The sequence below is a fragment of the Poromitra crassiceps genome, assembly GCF_964638095.1.
Source record: "Poromitra crassiceps genome assembly, chromosome: 10".
Classification (NCBI taxonomy): domain Eukaryota; kingdom Metazoa; phylum Chordata; class Actinopteri; order Beryciformes; family Melamphaidae; genus Poromitra; species Poromitra crassiceps.
In genome coordinates, this window is record NC_139631.1 from 6,777,684 (window position 1) to 6,803,234 (window position 25,551).

At 44.3% G+C, this 25,551-nt stretch overlaps 1 protein-coding gene across 1 annotated transcript in view; it reads left to right on the forward strand.

Annotated features, from left to right (window-relative positions):
• The first annotated feature begins 12,241 nt into the window (after positions 1-12,241).
• Positions 12,242-25,551, forward strand: part of wdfy3 (WD repeat and FYVE domain containing 3) — a 130,611-nt gene continuing 117,301 nt past the window's right edge. The window contains 2 exon segments of the mRNA XM_083644708.1: positions 12,242-12,436; positions 17,915-18,038. Of these exon segments, the coding sequence (XP_083500834.1) occupies positions 12,257-12,436; positions 17,915-18,038 (304 nt within the window). The 5' untranslated portion in view covers positions 12,242-12,256.

Sequence of the window (25,551 nt, forward strand, 5' to 3'; positions counted from 1 at the left end):
GAGTACACTCCTCAAACAGGCTATAACGGGAGCATACGGGGTCTGTGAACCGTGAGAGTTACAGCGTCCACATGAACACCACCAATCGCCATTTATTCTCGGCCGTGCAGCGGCTTGTTCGTCCTGCTGTCCCTCTCTCTCCTCGTCCGCTCTTCAATTTCGGCCAACTCTGCAAGCATATACTCTGGCTCAAATCGATAAGGGCGGCCATCGTTTCACAAAATCTTCAAGTTGTTGTGAACAAGACAATAATCACGAGGGGAATGTCTCCTGTAACTTCAGAGCAGCCGGTGTGGAAACTCTCACGAGACTTGAACGGGACGAACGAGATTTGGATTCACAGACGGAGATGAGGAGACGTGAACAGCCCGGAGGCGTACAAACAGCCTCACGTGTATTTATGTATCATATAATGAGGATATGGAGCGCGCCGTGACAGAAAAAGTGTTATTTACAGAGCGCATGGAGCCAGCCCCGTATGCTCCCGTTATAGCCTGTTTGAGGAGTGTACTCGGTGCGACAGATCTTCTGTGGGCTTCCGAATGAAACCAAAGGTATTTGGGTGAGTAAAACATCATATTTTAAGCTGGAAATGAGGACCGTGGTGTAAAAAAAACGAAATTCTCCTTTAAAGGGGCGTTCACACCGAGATATTTATTTTTCGCAAGTCAACCCTTTGGAATCGCTCTGTCGCTCTGTTTAAATCGCTCATCAACAGGCACACGAAATGACGGACATGTGGGGGCTATAACGTTACGCAATGTCATGATATTTGTCCACTACGAGCCACCGTCATTGTTTACAAGCTAAGCCTATCAGCGTGCTCCTAATGCGAGCTGCATACCGGTAGTACAGACTTCACTTCATGTCAGCTGTCAGCCTGTCAATGCGGTTTGTTGCCACACAATAAACCAGCGGTTTGTTCCAAGCCAGTGTGATCCTTGACTCGCTCTCACACGGCAGCCAATCAGCATTGAACAGCGAGCGACTGATGCCAGCGTATTTTCGCTCGAGTTGGAATATTTCATCTTGAGCAACGAGCGTATTTTCTCCCTGTCGCTCTGTCTCTGCCGCTCGGACGCCCAGCGATTATTCTCCCAGGCGAATATACGCTCAATCGCTCGTTTGCATTGACTTTGTATGTAAACTCGACGCCAGCAACAAACTTTAATAGGTCGGTGTGAACGCACCTTAAGTCGTTAAATCTGAACAGACAGCCACACCTACAGTGGTACAGTATCCACAACCCCTTTCAAATGTGTCCTGCATCTGACCCACAATCAAACTTCAGGCAGCTCATTGATGCTATACTGCTTCACAGTAGAACCAAATGAGTTGATTGTACTGTAACACTTTCACGTGTCTCTCGGCTCCGTCATTATCACGCCTTGGAGCTTCCTGTGGCTGAAAAGACCCCAAAACCTTTTGCACACACTTCCTCTTGTGGAGGAAGTGAAAGTGCAGCCATAGTGTGTTCATGGTCAACATAGGGGGAACTATTTTTAGCCATTAGGAACTAGATGTGTATTTTTATGTATGTATGTCATTCTGTTGGGCTGACATGACGCAATTTCCTGCCACAGGAATCAGTAGGGGTGTGCCACCTTAGGCACCTCACGATTCGTTTCGATTACGATTAAGGGTGCTACGATTCGATTATTAAACGATTATTACGATTATTACGATTAATCACGATTTTCGATGCATCTTTTTCACCAAACAGGATTTTTTTTTAAGCAAGGTATATTTGTCAGTATCCATTAATTAAAGTAAACAAACAAATGTACCTCCATTATCTTCAGTTGCGACTGAAGTCCACGCATCACATGTTACAGCCACCCTGCATGCTTTCTTCAGTGATTTCAGTTTCCAGTACTTCGGTTTTGGTCTCGTTTTACAGTTAAGGAACTGCTTTCCGGGTGAAATACCGTATTTTTTGCAAATAAAGCAACAAAAAAAAATTGCAAAAAAAAAAAAAAAAAAAAAAAAAATTTTTTTGCAATTTTTTGCAAATCGATAATCGAACATTGTGAATCGATTTTAATCGTCACGTGACTCATCGCGATGCATCTAAAAAACGATTAATCGGCACACCCCTAGGAATCAGTACAGTTCACCTTCATCTTAGGCTGCTTTCTCACTGGGAACGATTGCCCCGCCCCTCCCCTCTCCCCTGCTGGTCAGCTTTCACATTACAACATTTCTTCCGCGCTCCGAAACGGAACAGAGTGCACTTGCATCGTCAACTATGCCTGGAGTTTATCCTCGCCCGTGTGTTGTCTATGTGGTTCGGAACGGTTGGCTTTCACACTCGTAAGTGTTCCGTGCCCGGGCACGCCAAAGCGCTCCCCAGACCACCTTTTCAAGTGGATCCTGTCACGGAACGGAACAGAACGCAACGTTCACACTCATCAAATGTTCTGAAACTGGGGTCAATTTGGGGACAAGTGTGCTCGGGAACGGTACCTGGGTGCCAGTGAGAAAGCACCCTTAGTTTAGAAAGCATGCAGTAAAAGTGGGACTTCTACAATTGCTACATCTGTGAAAAGTCCTCTTGTCACATCACATGCTCATCAGACACTTTGATCAGTTTATGTAGCAGGTTGCTACATGTATGAAAAGTCCTCTTGTCACATCACATGCTCATCAGACACTTTGATCAGTTTATCTGTGAAAAGTCCTCTTGTCACATCACATGCTCATCAGACACTTTGGTCAGTTTATGTAGCAGGTTGCTACATGTGTGAAAAGCCCTCTGTCACATCACATGCTCATCAGACACTTTGATCAGTTTATGTAGCAGGTTGCTACATGTGTGAAAAGTCATCTGTCACATCACATGCTCATCAGACACTTTGATCAGTTTATGTAGCAGGTTGCTACATGTGTGAAAAGTCATCTGTCACATCACATGCTCATCAGACACTTTGATCAGTTTATGTAGCAGGTTGCTACATGTGTGAAAAGTCATCTGTGACATCACATGCTCATCAGACACTTTGATCAGTTTATGTAGCAGGTTGCTACATGTGTGAAAAGTCATCTGTCACATCACATGCTCATCAGACACTTTGATCAGTTTATGTAGCAGGTTGCTACATGTGTGAAAAGTCATCTGTCACATCACATGCTCATCAGACACTTTGATCAGTTTATGTAGCAGGTTGCTACATGTGTGAAAAGTCATCTGTAATAAAAATAGAGTCCGCACACTGGCAGCTGCTCCCAAATATTTATTCGACCACAAAAAAGTGTGACGTTTCGGGCAAAGCCCTTCCTCAGACATAAATGAAGTGTAGGGACACACCCCTTAAGTACCCTCGCAGGGGTCACCTGACACATCATGTGATACATAAAATTAAACATACAGTGCACTTGTTCATATAATCAAATGGCAACTGGCAATATCAAAACATAATTGTCTCAAAGGACAATAATGGAAGTATTCAGAACAACTTGAATATCACATAAACTGGGGCTATCAGGCATAAACCGTCATAATGAAATGTAATATTTAAGAAGAAAGTGTGATGTAAACTAATACAAGGTGGTCTCTACTACTATAAAATTGTGATAGTAGTAAAAAAGTATATGAAGATACCACAGCTGTGAAGAAAATGACACAGGACAGAGATACTAGACATGAGCAATATTCACTACAATGTGGACATAATGAGCTTAGCACACACAAAAGCACAAAAGCACACCTACAAGAACACCTGCAAAGGGACTACAAATGACTACAGAAAATGACTACAAAAATGGCCGCAAGTCAAAGTCTTCGTTCAGCCCTCTTGGGGCTCGAGTGTCCAGGGTGAAAATCCAAAAGGCCTCTCTTTTAAGTAGTAGAGAGTTGATGTCACCTCCACGTACAGGATGTTTAACAAGTTCAATGCCTGAGTATCTAAGAGAAGAAACATTGTGAGAAGCTTGTGTGAAGTGGACAGCCACTGGGCTTCTGATGTCATTGTTACGGATGTTGGATCTGTGTTCTGAGATTCTGGTCTTAAGTGGTCTAGTGGTTTTGCCTATGTAGGCGAGGCCACATGGACATTTGAGCATATAGATGACATTATTACTTTTACATGTTATCACTCCTTTGATGTTAAAAGGTTTTCCTGTACGTGGATGAGTAAAAGTGGTGGCTTTGTGTGTAAAGTTACACTGTGTGCAGTTGCCGCATCTGTAGTTACCGTGAGGGATAGACTGTAAAAAGTGGGGCTGAATAGGAGGTGGGAGGTAGGCTCTCACCAGCAGGTTTCTTAGGTTAGGTGGTCTCTTATAAACGATCCGAGGTGGTGTGTCAAGGGACTTGAGGGCTGGATCAGATTCTATAATATGCCAGTATTTTTTAATAATAGATTGAAATTCACTGCCAAGGGGTGAATACTGGATTATACAGTTAATTCTAGATTCAGATGTTCTGGATCTGGTGTGGCTGAGACACTCTGCTTGCGATACATTTTCGAACCGGTGACGTGCATGTGTGACCCATTGATGTTTATACTGTCTCTGTTGGAAACGAGTTTCTAGGTCAGCAGCCTGGGCTTGAAAATCATCATCTGAGCTACAGATGCGGCGAATGCGGTTGAACTGAGAGATGGGCAGACTTCTTTTGAGCGGAATTGGATGGAAAGAGTGTCCATGCAGAATGGAATTTCTGTCCGTACTTTTACGGTATAGGTTGGAGCCCAAATTATCAGCATCTCTGTATACAAGAATGTCTAAAAAGTTCATCTTATGCCTGTCATATTCCATTGTGAATTTCAGATGACGACTGTTGGTATTGATAAAATCATGGAACTCCTTCAGTTGTGTTTCAGATCCTTTCCACACAAAGAAAATGTCATCAATATACCTCTTCCAGTTGCTGATGAAGGGTAGATGTAGGTTGCGAAGCTCATTGAAAATGATGTCATGTTCCATGAGTCCACAGTATAAAGACGCAAAGCTAGGAGCCATTTTAGCTCCCATGCTCGTGCCTGACACCTGGAGGTAAAAGTCAGAGCCAGACAAAAAGAAGTTAGAGGTGAGCACAATTTCAATGAGATCTACAATACATTCAGTACTGGGGGTGCAGTCAGTCCTTTTATTTAAGAAAAACTCTGCAGCCTGTAATCCCCCTTCAAAAGGTACGTTTGTGTAGAGAGATTCAATATCCATGGTAACAAAAAAGGAGTCTCCATCTGGTAGCTGAATGGATTGAATCATCTTAATGAACTCCATAGAGTCTTTGACATAGGATGGAAGAGAGATGACAAGAGGTTGGAGGAAATGATCTACAAATGCTGAAATGTGTTCTGTTAGACCGCCGATGGCGGCTACAATAGGGCGGCCAGCAGGTGTATCAGTGTAAGATTTATGAATCTTGGGGAGGGTGTACAGCACCGGTGTGACAGGAAAGTCTACCACCATAAACGCATGTTCTGGTTTGGTGATTTCCCCCATCTCGAGGAGCTGATCCAATTTATTTCTGATGCGTCGTTTAAAATCCAATGTAGGGTTTTGACTTAGTTTTCTGTAAAAAGTGGTATTACCTAATTGTCTTTGAATTTCACTGTCATACGCTGAGCGATCCATGACGACAATTGCTCCACCCTTATCCGCGCTCTGGATCACCACAGACTGGTCATCTTTTAACAGCTTTAGGTCCATTCTTTGCTCCTTTGTTAGGTTGTTAGCCACCTTGTATTCCCTCTTTTTACCTAGAAGGAGGGAAACATCATTCTCCACTAGTCTGCAGTATGTATCTATTGATGCATTTCTCTTGTTGGGGGGAATAAAGGTACTTTTACCTCTGAACGGAGTCCGTGGTCCAGCAGAAAGTCGAGGGCTAGGGTTAAAAACGTCCACCTGGTCCACAGCCACTTGTGGGTCAGCTGGGACCTCATTACCTTGAGTGACAGCAACAGAGTTGGAGGAAGAACTGTCATTAGCACTGAAAAATTCTCTTAGCCTCAGAGAGCGAAAAAACTTATGCAAATCAACAATGGTGTTGAAATCTGGGCAATGTGTGGTGGGAACAAATGATAGTCCTTTGCTTAGAGCAGTCAAACAGGTATCAGATAATGGTTTACTGGAAAGATTAATGACGTTTAATACCTGTTGAGTCTCTGGCGAGTCTCGTATGGCTCCCTTATGAGAGGGGGCCTTCCCTCGCCTACACCTCTTCCTCGGCCTCTCCCGCCTCGGGCTGGGAGGTCGTATCTGTTCCCGTCTAAAAAAGAGCCACTAGTGTAAGAATGGGCACTGGATTCAGAGTCATAATCAGTGGTTGATTGGTGTGCGTGGTAACGGTTGGCAGATCTTTGGTTACCTCCTCGGGCCTGTCTGCTGTTGTAGGTCCTAGATCTCGGTGGTTTCTTCCACAGAGTCGGGTTTCTCCATTGATACACTCTCCCACTGGCGTAGTCTTCAGCGTCTCGCTCAAACTTCTTCTTTTTGGAGGCAGTGACTTCCTTAACCAGTTCATTTTTATGATGTTCACACTCGTCGAGCAGCTGTTTTAATTTATCCTGGTCAGTGAGCTCAGTGGATAGTTGTTGTTTGGTGCGTGATATCTCCTCGCGGACTTCAGCGAGGTATTTGGACACTTCCTGGATTGTCAAAGCCATCAAATCAAATGAGCATTTATTGAGTATTTCACTCCATCGATCACAAAATGTCTCATTGTCCTTACCGATGAGTGGCCCTTTGTTGATCCGGAGTCCGCGGGGAATTCTCTTTTCACGCATATAATCACTGAGTGTTACAGCATGCAAATACAGACGTGTTTCTCTCTCTTCCAGTTTCTGCAGTGTCTTCCGGGTGGAAACTAGGTTATCACTGTTGGTTCCTCCTGTAGCGCTGTTGAAGAGTGAATCTTGAAGAATAATGCGAGTGTAGTCCTGAGAAGTGAATTCAAAAGTCGTCATTGTGGTAGCGTAATTTGTGTGCTAGATTACACACAGCTGTGGTTGTCTAATCAGCGGGAGTCATCAAGGGAGTGCTGCGCCAGAGAAAATAGTATAAAAAGTACAAAAAGGCACGCACATCCAGTGAGGGATTTAAAGTCAGGTGCAGGACTGAAGTACAGATAAGTAATAAAAATAGAGTCCGCACACTGGCAGCTGCTCCCAAATATTTATTCGACCACAAAAAAGTGTGACGTTTCGGGCAAAGCCCTTCCTCAGACATAAATGAAGTGTAGGGACACACCCCTTAAGTACCCTCGCAGGGGTCACCTGACACATCATGTGATACATAAAATTAAACATACAGTGCACTTGTTCATATAATCAAATGGCAACTGGCAATATCAAAACATAATTGTCTCAAAGGACAATAATGGAAGTATTCAGAACAACTTGAATATCACATAAACTGGGGCTATCAGGCATAAACCGTCATAATGAAATGTAATATTTAAGAAGAAAGTGTGATGTAAACTAATACAAGGTGGTCTCTACTACTATAAAATTGTGGTAGTAGTAAAAAAGTATATGAAGATACCACAGCTGTGAAGAAAATGACACAGGACAGAGATACTAGACATGAGCAATATTCACTACAATGTGGACATAATGAGCTTAGCACACACAAAAGCACAAAAGCACACCTACAAGAACACCTGCAAAGGGACTACAAATGACTACAGAAAATGACTACAAAAATGGCCGCAAGTCAAAGTCTTCGTTCAGCCCTCTTGGGGCTCGAGTGTCACAATTGCTACATCTGTGAAAAGTCCTCTTGTCACATCACATGCTCATCAGACACTTTGATCAGTTTATGTAGCAGGTTGCTACATGTGTGAAAAGTCCTCTTGTCACATCACATGCTCATCAGACACTTTGATCAGTTTATGTAGCAGGTTGCTACATGTGTGAAAAGTCCTCTGTCACATCACATGCTCATCAGACACTTTGATCACTTTATGTAGCAGGCAGTGGCTAACATTGGGAGGAGACATAGTGAAGGCTTGGTCTAAGGTCTTATCTCAGACAGGCAGAGCTGCTGTTAATGAAGGACAGCATTGTGGAGCATATCACTGCCAACACAGGCTGCATTGTAACTGTCAAACCTAACCATTCTTCTCCTGCATGGTCTTCTTCATCCTGCATCTAAACTGTGTGTGAGATTAGGCCAACATCCTTCTTGCAAAGGCTCTACTACTCTGTGATCATTACGGATGGGATTTCAGATTGAGGAAATCATCCCAGAAGACACACAGATATGACAGGTCAAATGAGGTCACCCACCCAGTGCCTGATTACGTCAGAAGATGAGTTATGTCCTTTATTTTTGTGAAGTCCTCTCAGGTCTGTCGCCGAAGAGAATCTGACTTCCATAATGCTAAGACCTTTGCCCGTCGAGTGCTATTTAAGACAACAGCCTTCATGATTGGCTTTGAGTTTGAGCCAATTAAAAAAAGTGTGTAGGCTGGACTCCCCAGCAGCATACTTCAACACAGTGTGGGATATATGGTCAATTTATGGATGACATTAGAGTCCAGTTCATTGAAGTTGCAGAGACAATGTAAATCACTAGCCCCCCTTCATAGTTTGAGAAAATGCAGAATTTGAAGACATTTGAATGATTTTAACAATGACCCTAAACACATTTAAAAAAATGTCTTCATTAAACATCTTTGATTCATATGCAAATGAAGAGGAAGTTATATTTACCGTAGAGTGGAACAATTAATTGAGAGGTGCGGGGATGTGGAGATCAAAAATAGCTGTGTGACTGTGAACTACTACAATTTCCAAATCATAGAGAATTGCTTATGATGAGAGAGGACTGCTGTTATGGTCATGGGTTCCATTCCCTGTGATGTTTAATGTGTAGCGCACTGCCAGGGTTGATGGGTTTGATTCCTCTGGGACTGTGCATGCTAAAAGGTCTGCTCTCCTGGTCCTGTCAGGCACTTGAGAGAAGTGTCTGTTCACTGGATGGCAGATGTTCAGGGGCTGGTGCTGGAGTGTGAGTTCACACAGAGGGCAGCCCTGATGTGTGGGCAGGCCATGTACTGTACCGCGGAGGCCATATTAGATTTAGAGATGCACAATTAATTGATGCAATCAAAATGGCAATATGGTCGAGTGCAATATCCAAAACACAGCATCCTGTGATTATTTGATCAAGGTCAAATGTCTCTTATCATACCACCATTGTGATGCTACAGAGATGCTCCGGCCAACAAATCAAACTATGTAAGGGAACAGGTTTGTTTGGTACACAGATCCCAGGAAAAATCACATCACATCTTTATTTTATTTTTGTGTGAAAATAAAATACAAAAATTACTAGGGGGGTCGGACAAAATATCAAAATATTGTGATACCTCCTCTTGCAATATTATCGATACATTGGCGCCCGTATCATGAAACCATATTGTGATACCATATCGTGACGTTTATCCTGAAATGTGTCTTTTTTGCACTCTTTTTTTTGCATTATTTCCCTGTAATCTTAATTTACACACTGAGAAGATTTGACTGAGGCATCATTTTGTATCCTTTCTTTAAACATTTTAAGTTGACACGTGGAGTCATGAACTAGTTGTAGTCAGTGTGTTAAAGAGGCACATTACAGTCTGCACTTTGTTGTATAATGTTTCATGTCAATTCTGTGAATAAATACATAATTCCTGCTTTATACCTTTTTTAGGAGTATTTTTTTCCTCTTCAGTTACACAGATATCGTGATGTAGCACAGCTGAAATGTCTTGCAATGTATTGATTATCGCAGAATCGCTGTATCGTGATACCATCATTGTCGAGGGCCAAGTATCGTACCGTGAGTTACTTTGCGATTCCCACGCCTAAAAATTACCATTCCCACTAAAATTGTATCGCATATCGCAATCGCAATATTTGTTAGTATAATCGCAATCTGATTTTTTTTTTGCATATCGTGCAGCCCTATGCCACACTTCTGTACATCAGCAATAAATCTTCATGTCCTTGCTGTCTTTCATGGCTGTCCTACAGGGATGAGGGAGACGGTGGATGTGGCTTATTGAGACGTCTAGACAGACCTGGAATAAGTTGCTGCACACGTCTTTCCTCCATGCTGAGTGACCATGTTTGTTTTTGATTCATGATGGTAAAACAACTTGCCAGCAACAAAGAAGTGCAGTCTCAGTCATTACATCATTCAAAAGCATCTATACTTGGCATGTGGTCAAGGCAACAACAGACTATTAAAAGCACCCAGAATACCCAAGATGGTAAGTGATATCACAACAATAGCATAAAATTCATATACACACACAGCCAACAGGGAGAGAAGCTTGCCAAGAGGGAAATAGCTCACTCAAGAGGAGCTTGAACCTGGAAGGTGGCTGGTTCAAATCCAGCGTTGGTTGGCCTTCACATATCTGGGTGGAGAAAATGAGTGAGAAAGGTGTTCCCTTCCCCCACACTGTTGAGGTTCCCTTGATCAAGGACGTTTAGTAGAGTGGCCAACAGTAGAATACACTGGTTGTTCAGTAGAGTGGCCAACAGTAGAATACACTGGTTGTTCAGTAGAGTGGCCAACAGTAGAATACACTGGTTGTTCAGTAGAGTGGCCAACAGTAGAATACACTGGTTGTTCAGTAGAGTGGCCAACAGTAGAATACACTGGTTGTTCAGTAGAGTGGCCAACAGTAGAATACACTGGTTGTTCAGTAGAGTGGCCAACAGTAGAATACACTGGTTGTTCAGTAGAGTGGCCAACAGTAGAATACACTGGTTGTTCAGTAGAGTGGCCAACAGTAGAATACACTGGTTGTTCTGGGCAGGTGAATTTTGTGAATGATGATGCTTCTCATTGCAAATCGGTTCTCCAACTGTTTGGCCAAATACAGGTATTTAAAAAAAGTATTCATTTATGTTTTTAACAGAAATGTAATTTTTATAGTCATTATAAAGAGAGTTTACAGAAGTGTAGACGCCACTTGCTGCAGAGCAGCATAAAGGGCAGCAAATCAAGAGCCTGTTTGATACAGGGCGATTGTTTGGCCTTGATTTGATTGGCTGACGGTCAGACTCAGAGCGTACAGTGGGCAGCTGGGACAACGTTTTACAACATGCAAACCAATGTTGACTTTGCATATAACTGAGGCTTTCAAATGTTAGAGCCTCAGAAAGTTACTGGCCCTTTATGTATTAGCATTGTGTCAGGTGTTAGTGTTGGACCCTGCCTGGATACCTTTAGATTCTTTTTAAAAGGGGTAGGCTAGATACATAAAAGTAAGATTATGAGAGAGGCTGGATTTTAGTAGAGCTGCAACGATTCATCGATTCATCGATCGACAGAAAAGTAATTGACAACAATTTTGATCATCGATTAATCATTTTGATTATTTTTTTTAAAGAAAAAAGTCAAAATTAGCTGATTTCAGCTTCTTAAATGTGAATATTTTCTGGTTTCTTTACTTCTATATGACAGTAAACTGAATATCTTTGGCTTGTGGACAAAATGAGAAAGTCATCTTGGGCTTTGGGAAATACTGATCCACATTTTTTACAGTTTTTTTGACATTTTATACAGACCAAACAACTAATTGATATCTTTTTTTTTTACAAGTCACTTCACCTCAGCCTAGCTGGGGAAGTTGATGCATCGTTGTTCTGGGGTGTAGTACTTTGGCCAGGGCTTTTATATAGCTGGTGTTCAGATGTGGACGCCGGTTTCAGAAAAAGTCTCTTCTTTATTTCACATTTCAGATTCAGCATTGAACTGATGGTCTTATCCTCACCGACATACGCCTGCAAAAGTAGGACAAGCTCAGCGTTGCTACATCACTAGCATTACATGCAACCAATAGGAAGGAGTGCAAGGGTCAGAGGCACCGTGCGCCCTCATTAGAGATGTAATCATATATGAGAAACCCTAGAATGATGATTTATGATGGAGAAGTGCACTGAGAGGAAATAAGAGCTTAGGGAAGAGGTTGAAAGGGGTTTTTCACATCTCATTTGCAATATTCAGCAAACGAACGGCAACATGATTTATTCACTGATATCGTGGAGCCCTTCACGCTCATATCAGGTCAGGTGGGGAAAGTCTCCCCTCCTTCAGCCAGTACTGCCACTGTGCCCTTGAGCAAGGTTAATCCCCAGTGATTGACAGTGATTGCTCTTTATATTGTGTTTTTAACGTGTCGTTACACTGTTTACAAACCACATTTCCCCCTACAGGATAAGCACTGAACTGAAACATGCCACGTTGACCTCTGACCTGTCTCCCCCCTCACAGGGCTGCCTTTGCCCTGACCAAGCCGCTGAAGATGAACATGGTGAAGAGGATCATGGGGCGGCCGCGGCAGGAGGAGTGCAGCCCACAGGACAACGCGCTGGGCCTGATGCACCTGAGGCGCCTCTTCTCCGAACTCTGCCACCCGCCCCGACACATGACCCAGAAGGAGCAGGAGGAGAAACTCTACATGATGCTTCCCGTCTTTAACCGGGTCAGTCACGGGAGAGGACTGGAGGTCCCAAGGCAAGGGACAGTCCAAGGCTTGTTGTGGACAAACCTAGATGGTCCCAGTTGAGAATCAGTTCTGCAAGTCCACATACAGTAGCTGGGTTTCCATCCAAATATATCGCAACTTTTAATCGAATTTTCAGAAAGTCGGCAAAAGAAAATGCGAAATAACGCGCGTTTCCATCCACTGCTATTTTGCGAATTATAGAGCTGTCAATCACCTGGTGTTTGAGGCTGTCTGAGCTGCTAATCAGCTGCTAGACCCGATATACAGCTCTGTTAAACACATCTAACGTTATTCGTTTAAAGTTTCTTGATGATCTGCAAGTACACAAAGGTACCATAACGCCATTTCTGGATTACCGGGTGCGACTCGGCAAGCATGACGTTATAATCCACGGAGCAGATAGTAAGTGAATACAATTTCATTCAATTCTAGAAGTGAGTCGCCTTAAAGTTAATATCCCAGTCTTCTTCTGTTTACCACGGCGGGTATTGTGCTGCGTATTTACCATTATTTACCGTGTGTAGCCCTATTGTGTGTAGGCTACACACGGCATGTCATGTTTTGCAGTGATCAAGGCAAACTGCGTGGTTTTTGAATGGAGAGACAACGGAATATCGATTAATCTGTTTTGCATTTTCCTTTTAGCGATACACCCGACTTTTCCACCTCCCTCAAGCGTGAAAACTTTTTTGCGATATTTGGAGGTTTTTGCGTATTAGGCAGCGTTTCCACTCAGTTTTTTTATGCGCAAATTGAAATTTCGCATCAAAACAGGTGGATGGAAACCCCACTAGTGTGTGCGTGTCACTCAAGTGATCATTCATTTCCCAGCAGCTTTGAGGCGTACAGAGGCCCAGAGGCCCACTTCACCAAACTATGCCTGTTCAAGAAGTAGGGCTGAACGATTTGGGTAAAAAATCTAATTGCGATTTTTCTGACTGATATTGCGATTTCGATTTAATTTCGATTTTTTTTTAATTCAAGTTTCAGTGCAATATTTACTGTAATAAATGTAAAACACAATGCAGCATTTGCCTACCACATTCAAACATCACAATCAACAAACTGCTCTATATTATAATGCAAGGATGAGAACTTGGATAAGAATTCCTTCCAGCAACATTTATTTGCTTTTAAACAACAGCTGCAATTCTCTCTGTGTCTCAGTCTGAGACACAACTCAAGTCTTAAGTCTTTAACAATACAAACAAAACAAAAAGCACCAGCATCGCTGCAGCTCTTGAAGTAACTGCCCAAGGATCGCTTGGCCTTTTTTGCAGCCGATGGCCTGGCTCCTTCCTGTGCTGCACTTTGAGGCACAGCAGCAGCATCTGGGGGTGATGGCAGCCCTCTTCTCCTGCAAAACACAGACACAACTGTTAAGTTTCACATTAATGCAATTCACAGCACACACATTCATTCACACACCAAATACGGGGCACAGGGCAGGCTATATACACAAGCAGTGTTTCGGTGAAGCCCTATTTTGCAAGGAAAGGAAGGGGAGAGAGGGGGAGGATGAGGAGAGAGGAGTGGGAGAGGAGATAATTAATGCAGGTTACCTTTAGTGCCACCTGCACTTGTTCCATCTCTCTCCTCACCCGGGCCTTGATTTGTGGGACATTCTCTGCACTTATGTAGCTTGTTCGCAACTTTTCTGAAAAACAAAATAATTAACCAAATTATTCTATAAGTACTACATGGCTGTATTGCATTTTTAAGATTGGAACTAATTATAGATGATGTAGGAGGGAGAGAAAGTAGGGAGGAGAGATGGGGAGGGAGAGAGCAGAACGCTGGGAGAGAGGACATTAGCTACTACAGAATCATTCCATTTCCCAGACTGACAATATACAATATAATATAATATATTGGGGGAGGTGGAGAGGGGCATTTAGACATTACTGTAGGCTTACCAAGCTAACGTTACAATACAAGTAGCCTACTGCATTCAGGCAGAGTCAGACTGAGAATGTTAAGTGAGAGGGGAAGAGGACATGTAACGTGAGCTAGCCAGTTAGGGCTAGCAAGCTAACTTTACTAGCTAAATGAGCTGTCTCCTTAGGGAGAGAGCTAGCGTTAGTAAAGTTAACTTGCTACGTTGCTAGCCCTAGCTGCTAGGCTAAATAACGTACCGATGGCAAGGTGTAGTCTGTGGTGAAGCACTGGAGTCTGGTCCATCTGTTGATTTCCATAGCTTTTATGACGTTTGAAGCGTTGTCGGCACCGCGCTTGCTTAACACTGTCTAACTAACCGATGCTCTAAATCCAAAGTAGTTCCAGCCTTTCTTCGGTGCTAAATCATCCGGCGGCCGCTTCTTGTTCGGCTGAAGCCATTACACTTTCAAGTCTTGTTAGATAGCTGCCCTTCCATTGTAGAGAATCCAGTCAGTGGCGCACTATTAAAAATCCAGTCAGAGTGAATAATGTGTCAACTTTTGTGAAGTTCGCTAATCGGCTCGCTAGCTATATTCTGCAGACTGCTGCAGCCATGGGGCTGCAGCTAATGGTGGTTTCTCCTCCTCCATCCAGGCACGTTTGATGCTGCTGCTGCTGCGTAAACATACGTCCGTCTACTACGGCGTGCTGCTGCTGCGTAACGACGTCACGTAACGTGTACCTACATGCAGTCATGTCACATGTTAAATCGAAGCCTTTGCGATTAATCTAATTGCGTTGTTTCAAATCTCGGTTTCGATTTAAATTCGATTAATCGTTCAGCCCTATCAAGAAGAACAATCAGAATCAGAATCAGAAAGACTTTAATGATCCGCGAGGGGAAATTGGGACAAGTTACAGTGGCTCGCACTCAGGCATGAAATATCCACATAACACAACATAGCATAACACAGTATCACACAGTATCTCCCTAAACGTAAAACAGTCAATACAGTAAAATGCAATAGAATAAAATAAAATAAAGTAGAATGTACAGTACGTGTCAAATTGCAGTTATTGCACACTGGAATTAAATTAAATCAACTTGCACATTACGTGTGACGTAACTAAGGCACAGCTAACCTATCTGCTGACTCAGTCTCAGAGAGAGTGTCTCCGAGGTGCTCTTCTTAGTGAGGCGTTAAAGAGTCCAATGGCCACAGGCAGGAATGATTTCCTGTGCCTCTCTGTGGTGCATCTAGGTGGGATCAGCCTCTCACGTGAACGTGCTCCTGTGTTTGACCAGCACGCCGTGGAGTGGGTGAGAGTCATTGTTCATGATGGAGCGTAGCCTGGTCAGCGTTCTCTTCTCCAACACCGCTGTCAGAGAGCCCAGCTCCAGCCCCACAATGTCCCTGGCCTTACGGATCAGTTTGTTGAGTCTGTTGGTGCCATTGAGCCAGTGCAGTTTTCCCATATAATGTTGTTAGTATTTGGCCGTCTAAATCCATTTTTGGCTGTTTTTGAAAATGATATATTTGAAATGATTATATTTAAAATCTCCCTGATTTCAAATAACCCCAATGCAGGATACAGGGCAATACTGCCACATCACATGCCACCAAAGCCTTCTGCATGTCCAGTCTGCTCTGCACGGCACTGAGAGAGCATCCCTCATCCTGTTTGCTTTGCAGCCATTGCTACAGGCGCTGTGGAGTGTTCTTGTCAAAGTGGAGTGGCTTACCAAGGGTCTGTTGACGAGTCTGTCAGCTAATTATCCAGCTGGCTGTCAGTCACTCACTGGTGGCATCATTCATGTCACAATTCAAAAGCACAGTCCTCCTAGTTGCCTAGTTTCATTTCAGCTCTACCAGACACATAAACACATGATGAGTCATTGTTGAATCAAGTGTGGTTTATCTTTGACCTGCTCTCCCAGAGGCTCAGACTGCACTGTGCTGTGTGGAAAACACACACATCTAAACTAGAGCCCCACCCATACTGGATTTTTGGGCCCGATACCGATATTGGGGAATAAAAAAAATTCTGATATTGATATATCGGCCGATATTCTTATATTATATACACATTATATTAGACTTTTTTTTGCAATGATCCCTCAAATATCAAACACTTGACAAAGATATGACTTGATGTGACTTGAGATATGTAATGTAGGCAGGATATTTTACAGTTTAACAATTAACTTTATTGTCCAAAATGACATCAATGCAATGAAACAGGAAGCATCACTGGGAAGTTAATAATTATAAATGACTAGAAATACAAAAACACAAATGGAACAAATATACATAACTTGAGATAAGAAAAACGATCAAATATACACGTGTCTATAACTTAAAAAATAAAACATAAAAAAACATATCGGCCGATACGGATATATCTGTTATCGGCCAATAACGGCCGATAATATCGGCAGACCGATATATCGGTCGGGCTCTAATCTAAACAGTCACTCCTTGACATAGTTTATGATGCTCACTTTGACCTGCTCTGCCAGAGGCTCAGACTGCTCTGCTCTGTGCTGTGCTGTGTGGACAACAGAGATGGCAGTACTGCTGGAGAATGTTTGATTGCTGTGCCCTGGGCTTAAGTCTAAAAGCACATTTATGATAATAAATTGTGTACTCAATCCTTCATGTCAGGCCGTTACCCAGAGATCCTTCTGCCTTCATGTTAGAAGTCAGGTGTTGTAAAGATCTGTCATAGTTGATTAGATCTTTTGAGTGCAAGTGGACGATGGAGCAACTTTCAGCCAACTAGATTTTGAATCTAAAAAGTTTCTTCAACTGATGGTGGTCTCTTACCTGTCAAAGTGATTGATGATGGAGAACTAATTTAGTGGCTACAGGCTAAATAGACCAGCCTGGATGTTGGGGATAATTTTGTACCTTGAGTCCTGGGTCTGGGTCGGCATGATCTGCATTCTGCAGCTGTTCTTCTGATACTCAACGTTATAACATCTATTTTCATAAAACACAGAGTCAGATTTCCTCATAATTAGTTCACCTTGTGCTTAAAGAAGCCAACTATAAAGTGCAACCAGAGTAGGGATGCAAATTCTCCTGAATCGATCATCGGTAACATTAACGATCAATCAATCGATTAATTGTAATTACAAATATTTTTTTCCCCAAACAAAACCAAATGCGTTTTCCCCCTCAATAAAGCCTTTATTTAAACAGCAGCAACATATAGTATATTTCTCACAGCATTGCATAGCATATGAAACATATAAAAACATAGAGGCATAACTTTTAGACATGTCAACATTTGTTCAGAATCCGTGCCGCGGCCTCTGCATAGGTGGCTCACTTACCGCAGATTGTTTATTTTTTCTGCTCGCCGTGCGGCACAGCTTTTAAACGCTGAGCTGATGCTCCACGTTAATTTCAGTACTTTCTCTTTTTGGGCGAGGTGATTTTATTTGCTTTGTTTTCCTCAGATTTGGACAGTTTGTAGTTTCTCCTTTACTTTTCATCTCCATTTCTCCAGTGTTTTATGAATGTATTCTATTAATGTTCTCTCTAAACTAAAGCTCATGTGTGTCTGTAGGTGTTTGGGAACGCTCCGCCCAGCAGCATGACGGAGAAGTTCGCCGACCTGCTGCAGTTCACCACCCAGGTCTCCAGACTCATGGTGACGGAGATCAGACGTAGAGCCTCCAACAAGTCCACAGGTGAGACGTCTGACGTAATACCTCTGAAGGTACTGTGTGCTGTGTGGAACATCTGTATATCACTGTCAGTCGTGTCAGATTAGTTGTCAGGTTAATTTCCCATAAGCCTGTTGCTTCCTGTCACAAAGAGGAAGCTCCTCGCCCTGGTGTCTCTGCGGGTGTGTTTGTTTACTGAAGAGGAACAACGTGTTGGAAGTCTTTTTCCAAACGCCTCTCACTCCTTCACCATCTGCTGCTGCCACAAACTGAACGCTTCAGCTCCGCCTGCTTCCACTCCCACCAAAATCCCCACACAATTTCCCACCAAATCCCACACTTTGTAAAACACAGTAGGCCTGTTTGGAATCGGTCACTAGGACAGAAATAGTGGACTATTTAGTGTGTCGCAATTTTTATGCCTCCGCCGGCGATAGCCAGGCCGGAGGCATTATGGATCCGGGTTGTCCGTCCGTACGTCCGTCCGTACGATGTTTGTTAACGCGATATCTCAGGAATGCCTTGACGGAATTTAATCAAACTTGTCTCAAACATCGACCTGGACTCAAGGATGAACTGATTAGATTTTGGTGGTCAAAAGTCAAAGGTCAAGGTCACTGTCACCTCTCGAACGCCATTTTCAATGAATGGCGACAGTGCTCTCCAGACTAGAAAAAGCCGAGCCAAAACTGCAGGGGAACGCGCGAGGAATCCATTCTCATACTGTAAAATGGATTGGCGAAAACGCTTTCGCTTTCGCGCATTATCGCGCTGGGAGCTGGCGGTGGGGGATTGCAAATTTGCATAATAGATTATGCGTGCAACACACTTTGAAACACCGCAGAAAGCCCACAATCGCACGCAGCTTCATTGCAGCTGAGCTCACAACCGAAACGACTCATGCAGACTCGCCCAAAGAGCAGCCGCCAACAGCCAGGCAGCACAGACAGGCAGAGCCTCGCTTGTGACAAACGCTGCAAAGCCACCAGAGACACACCCACGGAGGGAGGAGTTTGAAGGAGAGGGGGGTTTCCTGCTGCTATGGAGGAAATTACTGTTCAAAACTATTGTTTAGATGTCTGACGTCTTACGCCAAAAATAAATGGTTAAAGTGACTGTTCTATCGAATTTCACAAAAAGCCATTTATCTCAGAATAAATTTTCAGACGCTGAAACCATGCTGTATTCTACTGCTAATGCCTACATAACTACTAACTCTACAAACTAACTCTTTTAGAGAGAGAAAGCACACATTCTATTAGTTCTTTTGAGATCATTTGTGTTCACAAAATCTTAGCAGAAAAGAATCTCTTGAAAGATGAGCCAGAATCCTCAAAAAAAAACCTTGGCAGAACCTACCTACAGTATTGAAAAAACGGCTGGCAGTGAATGTGTTAAAACTGTCCCGACTCCATGGATGTGGATGTAGCGATATAAAAATAATAAGGGGTCCATGTTTTGAAACGGTAGGCTAAAAGGTGTATCCCTGGGGATACACAGTGATCGAACCAGGCGTTTTGACGGTACGATTTTTTTTAAACTGACATATTTGTGTCGAGTCCACCCCTGGGGATACACAGTGATCGAACCAGGCGTTTTGACGGTACGATTTTTTTTAAACTGACATATTTGTGTCGGTTCCACCCCTGGGGATACACAGTGATCGAACCAGGCGTTTTGACGGTACGATTTTTTTTAAACTGACATATTTGTGTCGAGTCCACCCCTGGGGATACACAGTGATCGAACCAGGCGTTTTGACGGTACGATTTTTTTTAAACTGACATATTTGTGTCGAGTCCACCCCTGGGGATACACAGTGATCGAACCAGGCGTTTTGACGGTACGATTTTTTTAAAACCTACATACAGCAGATAATTTCAGCAGCGAACAGGTATTTCCGTAAGTTGTAGATCCCGAGTTCAAATCCCACACGGGGTGATATAATATTTTTTGAAAATGTAGCAGAAATTGTTAATCTGGACATAATTATAGCTTTATGTATAAAGCTGCTGAATATACGCTGTGTACATAGCAGAATAACGGAACATGCCCATTCATGGTAACGGTCATATTCGACGTCAGCTTGACGTTCCCGCGTAGACGTCTAAATCATCCCCAAATCACCCTGTGATCCGGCCTAGTCCTGAACGTCACTGAAACACGTCATCACAACGTTATCATGACGTCATTTTGCTTGCTGGGCTATAAAGCTGTACCAACAGCAGCAGTGAATCTGTGTGTGTGTGTGTGTGTGTGTGTGTGTGTGTGTGTGTGTGTGTGTGTGTGTGTGTGTGTGTGTGTGTGTGCGTGCGCGTGTGTGTGTAGATAGTGGAGAACGGCATTAGTGACATATAAAAACAAACAGAATAGACACAACAAATGTTCAAACAACTATTATTCTAACATGTGGATAGCCTTGGCCAGGGCAAAAATAGGTAAATTCATCAAAACATCAATTTTGAATCCCTCAACCATGTACTGTACAGCATTGTCGTCACAGATACCATGTACTGTGCAGCATTGTAGGCCAAACCATTGAAAAGATGATTTCCAAAATGTAAATATTTATTTTTCACGGAAAAAATTGGTTCACGGCGAACAGGAAAAGTGGGTGTGACCATTTTCTCGACAAGGAGTGGTGCAATACAAACGCTTGCAATCGATTCAGAGTCATGAAAAAACTCTAGTTTGACGCCTCACAAACTGCTTATCTTGCAGAATTACACATTTAAATTTTTCCCTGGATAAGGTTCCTGGTACCCCATCTTTCAGCGGCTGTCAGCTTTTCAGCCTATCAGTGTCTGTCAGAAATCACTGATGACAACACAATTGGACATCACTGAGGACATAGTATATGACTGGTGATGTCACAATGTCTATGACATCATCTGTGTGACATCATCAGTGGGACATCATCACCACTGGCCCACTCGACGATTGCGGGACATGACATCATCAGTCACATCAGTCGATGATTCTGGGGCATGACATCATCAGTGGGTATGAGTCTGGGGCGTTTGCATGCTCAGTTGATGGATTGGTTTTGTTTACTAATATGACATCATCAGTCATCACAGGCCACAACTCGACGATGATGACAATGACATTGTCGCTCTGGCCATAAACACATGCACACATGCACGCATGTACATGTACACGCACGGACACACATGCACGTACGCACACACGTGTGCCTCAGAAAGGAAGGATTTATAACATCACTGATGATGTCACAATGTCTATGACATCACTGATGATGTCATAAAGCAGTGATGATGTCACCTAAACAGTGACATCATCAGTGATTTGTGACATCACGGATGACATCATATACATTGTGACATCATCAGTGATGTCATAAATCCTTCCCAGCAGAGGCTTTAAGTAGGACCGGCAAGCTGGTGCAAGCTCCAGGAGAAGGACAAAACTCACCCAGACTCCAAATATTTGAGTAAATCACAGGTACTGTTGAAGGTATAAGGTATTCGTCCAGGTTAGTTGAACAAAATGAACAAACAAGACGAAGGGTCAGATGAGCTGCATCTGGAGGGATCAGTGTGTGACGCGGTGATCAGAGTGGATGATGTGGAATTCAACACCCACAAGGCCGTCCTCTGCGACTACAGCCAATACTTCAACGCTCTCTTCACCCATGGCTGGACGTCCCAGGACAAGATCTACGACATGGCCGGCCCCGTGTCAGCAGACATGATGCATCTCCTCATAGAGTACGCCTACACCCGCTCTGTCCCGGTGACCGAGGACAACGTGGAGGAGCTGTTGATAGCAGCAGACTACCTCGGCATCATGGGGGTCGTCCGCTCCTGCTGTGAGTTCCTGGAGGTGCGGCTCTGCCCGGAGAACTGCATCGGCATCTTAAAGTTTGTAGACTTCTACTACTGCCCGGACCTGAGGAGCAAGGCGTTTCTCTTCATCCTGGAGCAGTTTGAGCAGATCGCCACAGCCTCTGAACAGTTCCTCAAACTCTCTCTGGAGCAGCTGACGGACATCCTGGCGCGGGACGATCTGAACGTGAGACAGGAGAGCACGGTGTTCGAGGCCGTCCGCCGCTGGATCGCCCACTCGCCCGAGGAGCGTGAAGGTCACATCTCCATGCTGCTGCCTAAGATCCGCCTGGGCTTGATGACCACCGACTACTTCATCAACCAGGTGAAGAACAACAGTCTGGTTAAAGACAACGCCGAGTGTGAGGCGATCATCCTCGATGCAGAGAGGGCCATGTATGATGTCATCACCAACAGACCCTCCAACCCTCTGACTCGCCTACGCCTGCCTCATGCCGTCCTGTTGGTCATGGGAGGCTGGAGGGACAGCGGTATAACAAATAGCATTGAGGTATACGATCCCCGCGCGGATCTCTGGGTCAATGTACCAAACGTTGAACTTGAGTCTCCCCGGGCTGACCACGGCGCCGCTTTCCTAAATGGCGTTGTCTACTGTGTTGGCGGCTACATCAGAATGTGGGACAGGGTCAGCAGCGTGCAGAAGTTTGACCTCTGTACCCGTACTTGGCACGATGTGGCAGCCATGCATAATTGCCGGGGCTATGTCAGCGTGGCAGTACTGAATGGCAGCATCTATGCCATGGGAGGTGACAATGGAAACGTCTTTCTCGACAGTGCCGAGCGCTATGATCCTCAGACCGACAAGTGGACTCTACTCCCACCCATGAATGAGGAGAGGAGCGACGCCAGCGCCACAGTACTCAACGGCAAGGTGTACATCTGTGGTGGTCACGATGGGAAGAGGTACCTGAACACAGCTGAGTGCTACAACCCAGACACCAACCAGTGGATGAAGATCGCCCCCATGAGCAGCAGGCGCTGCGGCTTGGGCGTCATCGCCTACAGACAGCGCGTCTACGCAGTGGGCGGCTGGGACGACCTCAACCACCTGCGCAGCGCCGAGGCCTACGAGCCGCTAACCGACACGTGGAGCGCCGTGCCCGACATGCTGAATCCACGCAGCTACTTTGGCATCGAGGTGATGGACGACCAGCTGTTCGTGTGCGGAGGAGGCTTCTACAGACGAGGCTTCTACAACAGACCCATCACTCTCTCCAATAAGGTGGAGCGCTACGACGAGAGCACCAATGAGTGGCACGAGGCCTGCAGTATGAGGACGCCACGCTACGGGCTCAGCTGCTGTGTGGCACATGGACTGTCCAACATTGCCGAGTACGCCGCACCTCGCCACGCCCTGCCCCCCAGGGAGCCTGCTGGCATGTCAGGAGGATCCATCTAGTTTTTTTATAGTGTCCGAATTCTCAACTGTTAATTTGATTCACTATTTAGTCCACTATAAAATACCCACAATGCACAGCGATTTCTAGTGAACAGCGAATGTACCCTACATTTTCGCCGGTATACCACAATGCAATGCGGTTGTCTTTACCGAAGGAGAAGAAGAAAGTCGTTAGCTTCCTAACGTTCTTTTCAATCTGCTTGATTGCATATTGTGCGCTGGGATCAGCGCTCCCCAGCGTACTTCCAGCGTTTAACTGTCAGAAAAAGAAGCTATATGTATATGCACACACGGCCTTACGTGATGGCTGCTAGAGAAGGTAGCATCATTTAACTGCTGGCTGTGGAGTTTCCTGCTCTGTGGATATTTTTGGCCAAAGGGCCTCCTAAATACTGTCTGCTGTCTTTAACACACACACACACACACACACACACACACGCACGCACGCACGCACACACACACACACACACACACACACACACACACACACACACACACCTCTCCTAAATACTGTCCTGAGTCTTTAATGGGACACTGAAGGTTAGTTTGCAGCACAGGTGAGCCAGCAGCCTCTCCAAGCTCCCACACCAGCTCCTCTGTAATTAATGCATGGCTTTTCCCACAGGAGAGACTTAACACACGCACACACACACACATTATTCACACGCCCGCGTGCACACTCATGCACACACACGAACACACACACACACACATTATTCACACGCACACGTGCACGTGCACACACACTCGCGCACACACGCATGCACGCACGCATTATTCACACGCGAGCTTGCACACTCATGCACACACACTCCCGCACACACACACATACACACACACACACGCACGCACACAAACATTCACAAACAGATTCACGATACATGCGCACGCACACGTAGTATTTTCGGGAAGCTGTCATTCTTCTGCTCCCCTGTCTCCACTCTCTCCTCCTTCTCTCACTCCATCATCTCTCTCTCTCTGTCTGATCATGTGACTACTCTCTCCTCCTTCTCTCACTCCATCATCTCGCTCTCTCTGTGTCTGATCATGTGACTACTCTCTCCTCCTTCTCTCACTCCATCATCTCGCTCTCTCTGTGTCTGATCATGTGACCACTCTCTCCTCCTTCTCTCACTCCATCATCTCTCTCTCTCTGTCTGATCATGTGACCACTCTCTCCTCCTTCTCTCACTCCATCATCTCTCTCTCTCTCTCTGTCTGATCATGTGACTACTCTCTCCTTCTCTCACTCCATCATCTCTCTCTCTCTCTGTCTGATCATGTGACCACTCTCTCCTCCTTCTCTCACTCCATCATCTCTCTCTCTCTCTGATCATGTGACATGCTGTTTTCTAGCAGAGAACGGCTCAGTGATTTTGCAATATCACCCCCCTCCAACCCCACACGCACACAGACACACACACACACACACACACACACACACACACACACACACACACACACACACACACACACACACACACACACACACACCCTCCCAGCTGGTCCCCAGGTCTCTGGATGCAGTCAGTAGTGGACTCTCTCTGTACTGACTTAGCATTACGCTGTCAGCATCACAACAACCCGTTTTGATTTGCTGAACAGCGTTAACTGCTGCGCCTCAGCTCCACATGCACATATAGGTTTAACAAACACACTTTTCAAAAGCTTGCTTGTAGGGATGGGCCGCTATATTGGAATTCAATATATTATAATACAAAAATCTGATGATATATTATTGTGAGGCAGAAAAAATAATTGTGCTATTGCCTCCATTTTATTCTGCTGTACTAATCACAAATGAGATGTTTGAACATGACCGTTTCACAAGCTGTCCATCTAGAGCTGTAACAGTTCACAAAATTCACCGTTATTTTTTGTTCTCGCTTAAACCGCATGTTTTTGTTGAATTAGTTGTTGCCGTCATTGATGCTACTGCTGCTGTAACGCCAGAATTTCCCTACGGGGATGAATAAAGTACTCTTATCTATCTTCATGGTCACTCAAGATTCTCTGGAAGACGTGTTGGCTTGGTTTGAGCCTGAAAACTCGTTATATTTTGATTTATCGAAGGAGAAAATGGACGCGGAACTTAACACGTTCACTGCCAATGACGTATTAATACGTCAAAAATAATCCAACGGTTGACTGCCAATGACGTATTAATACGTCAAAAAAATGAATTTTTTTTTTTGACCGTGGGATGTGCATCTAACCCTTTTACATCTCTTATATAATTATTGGAGCCACCGAACGTTTACAACCCATT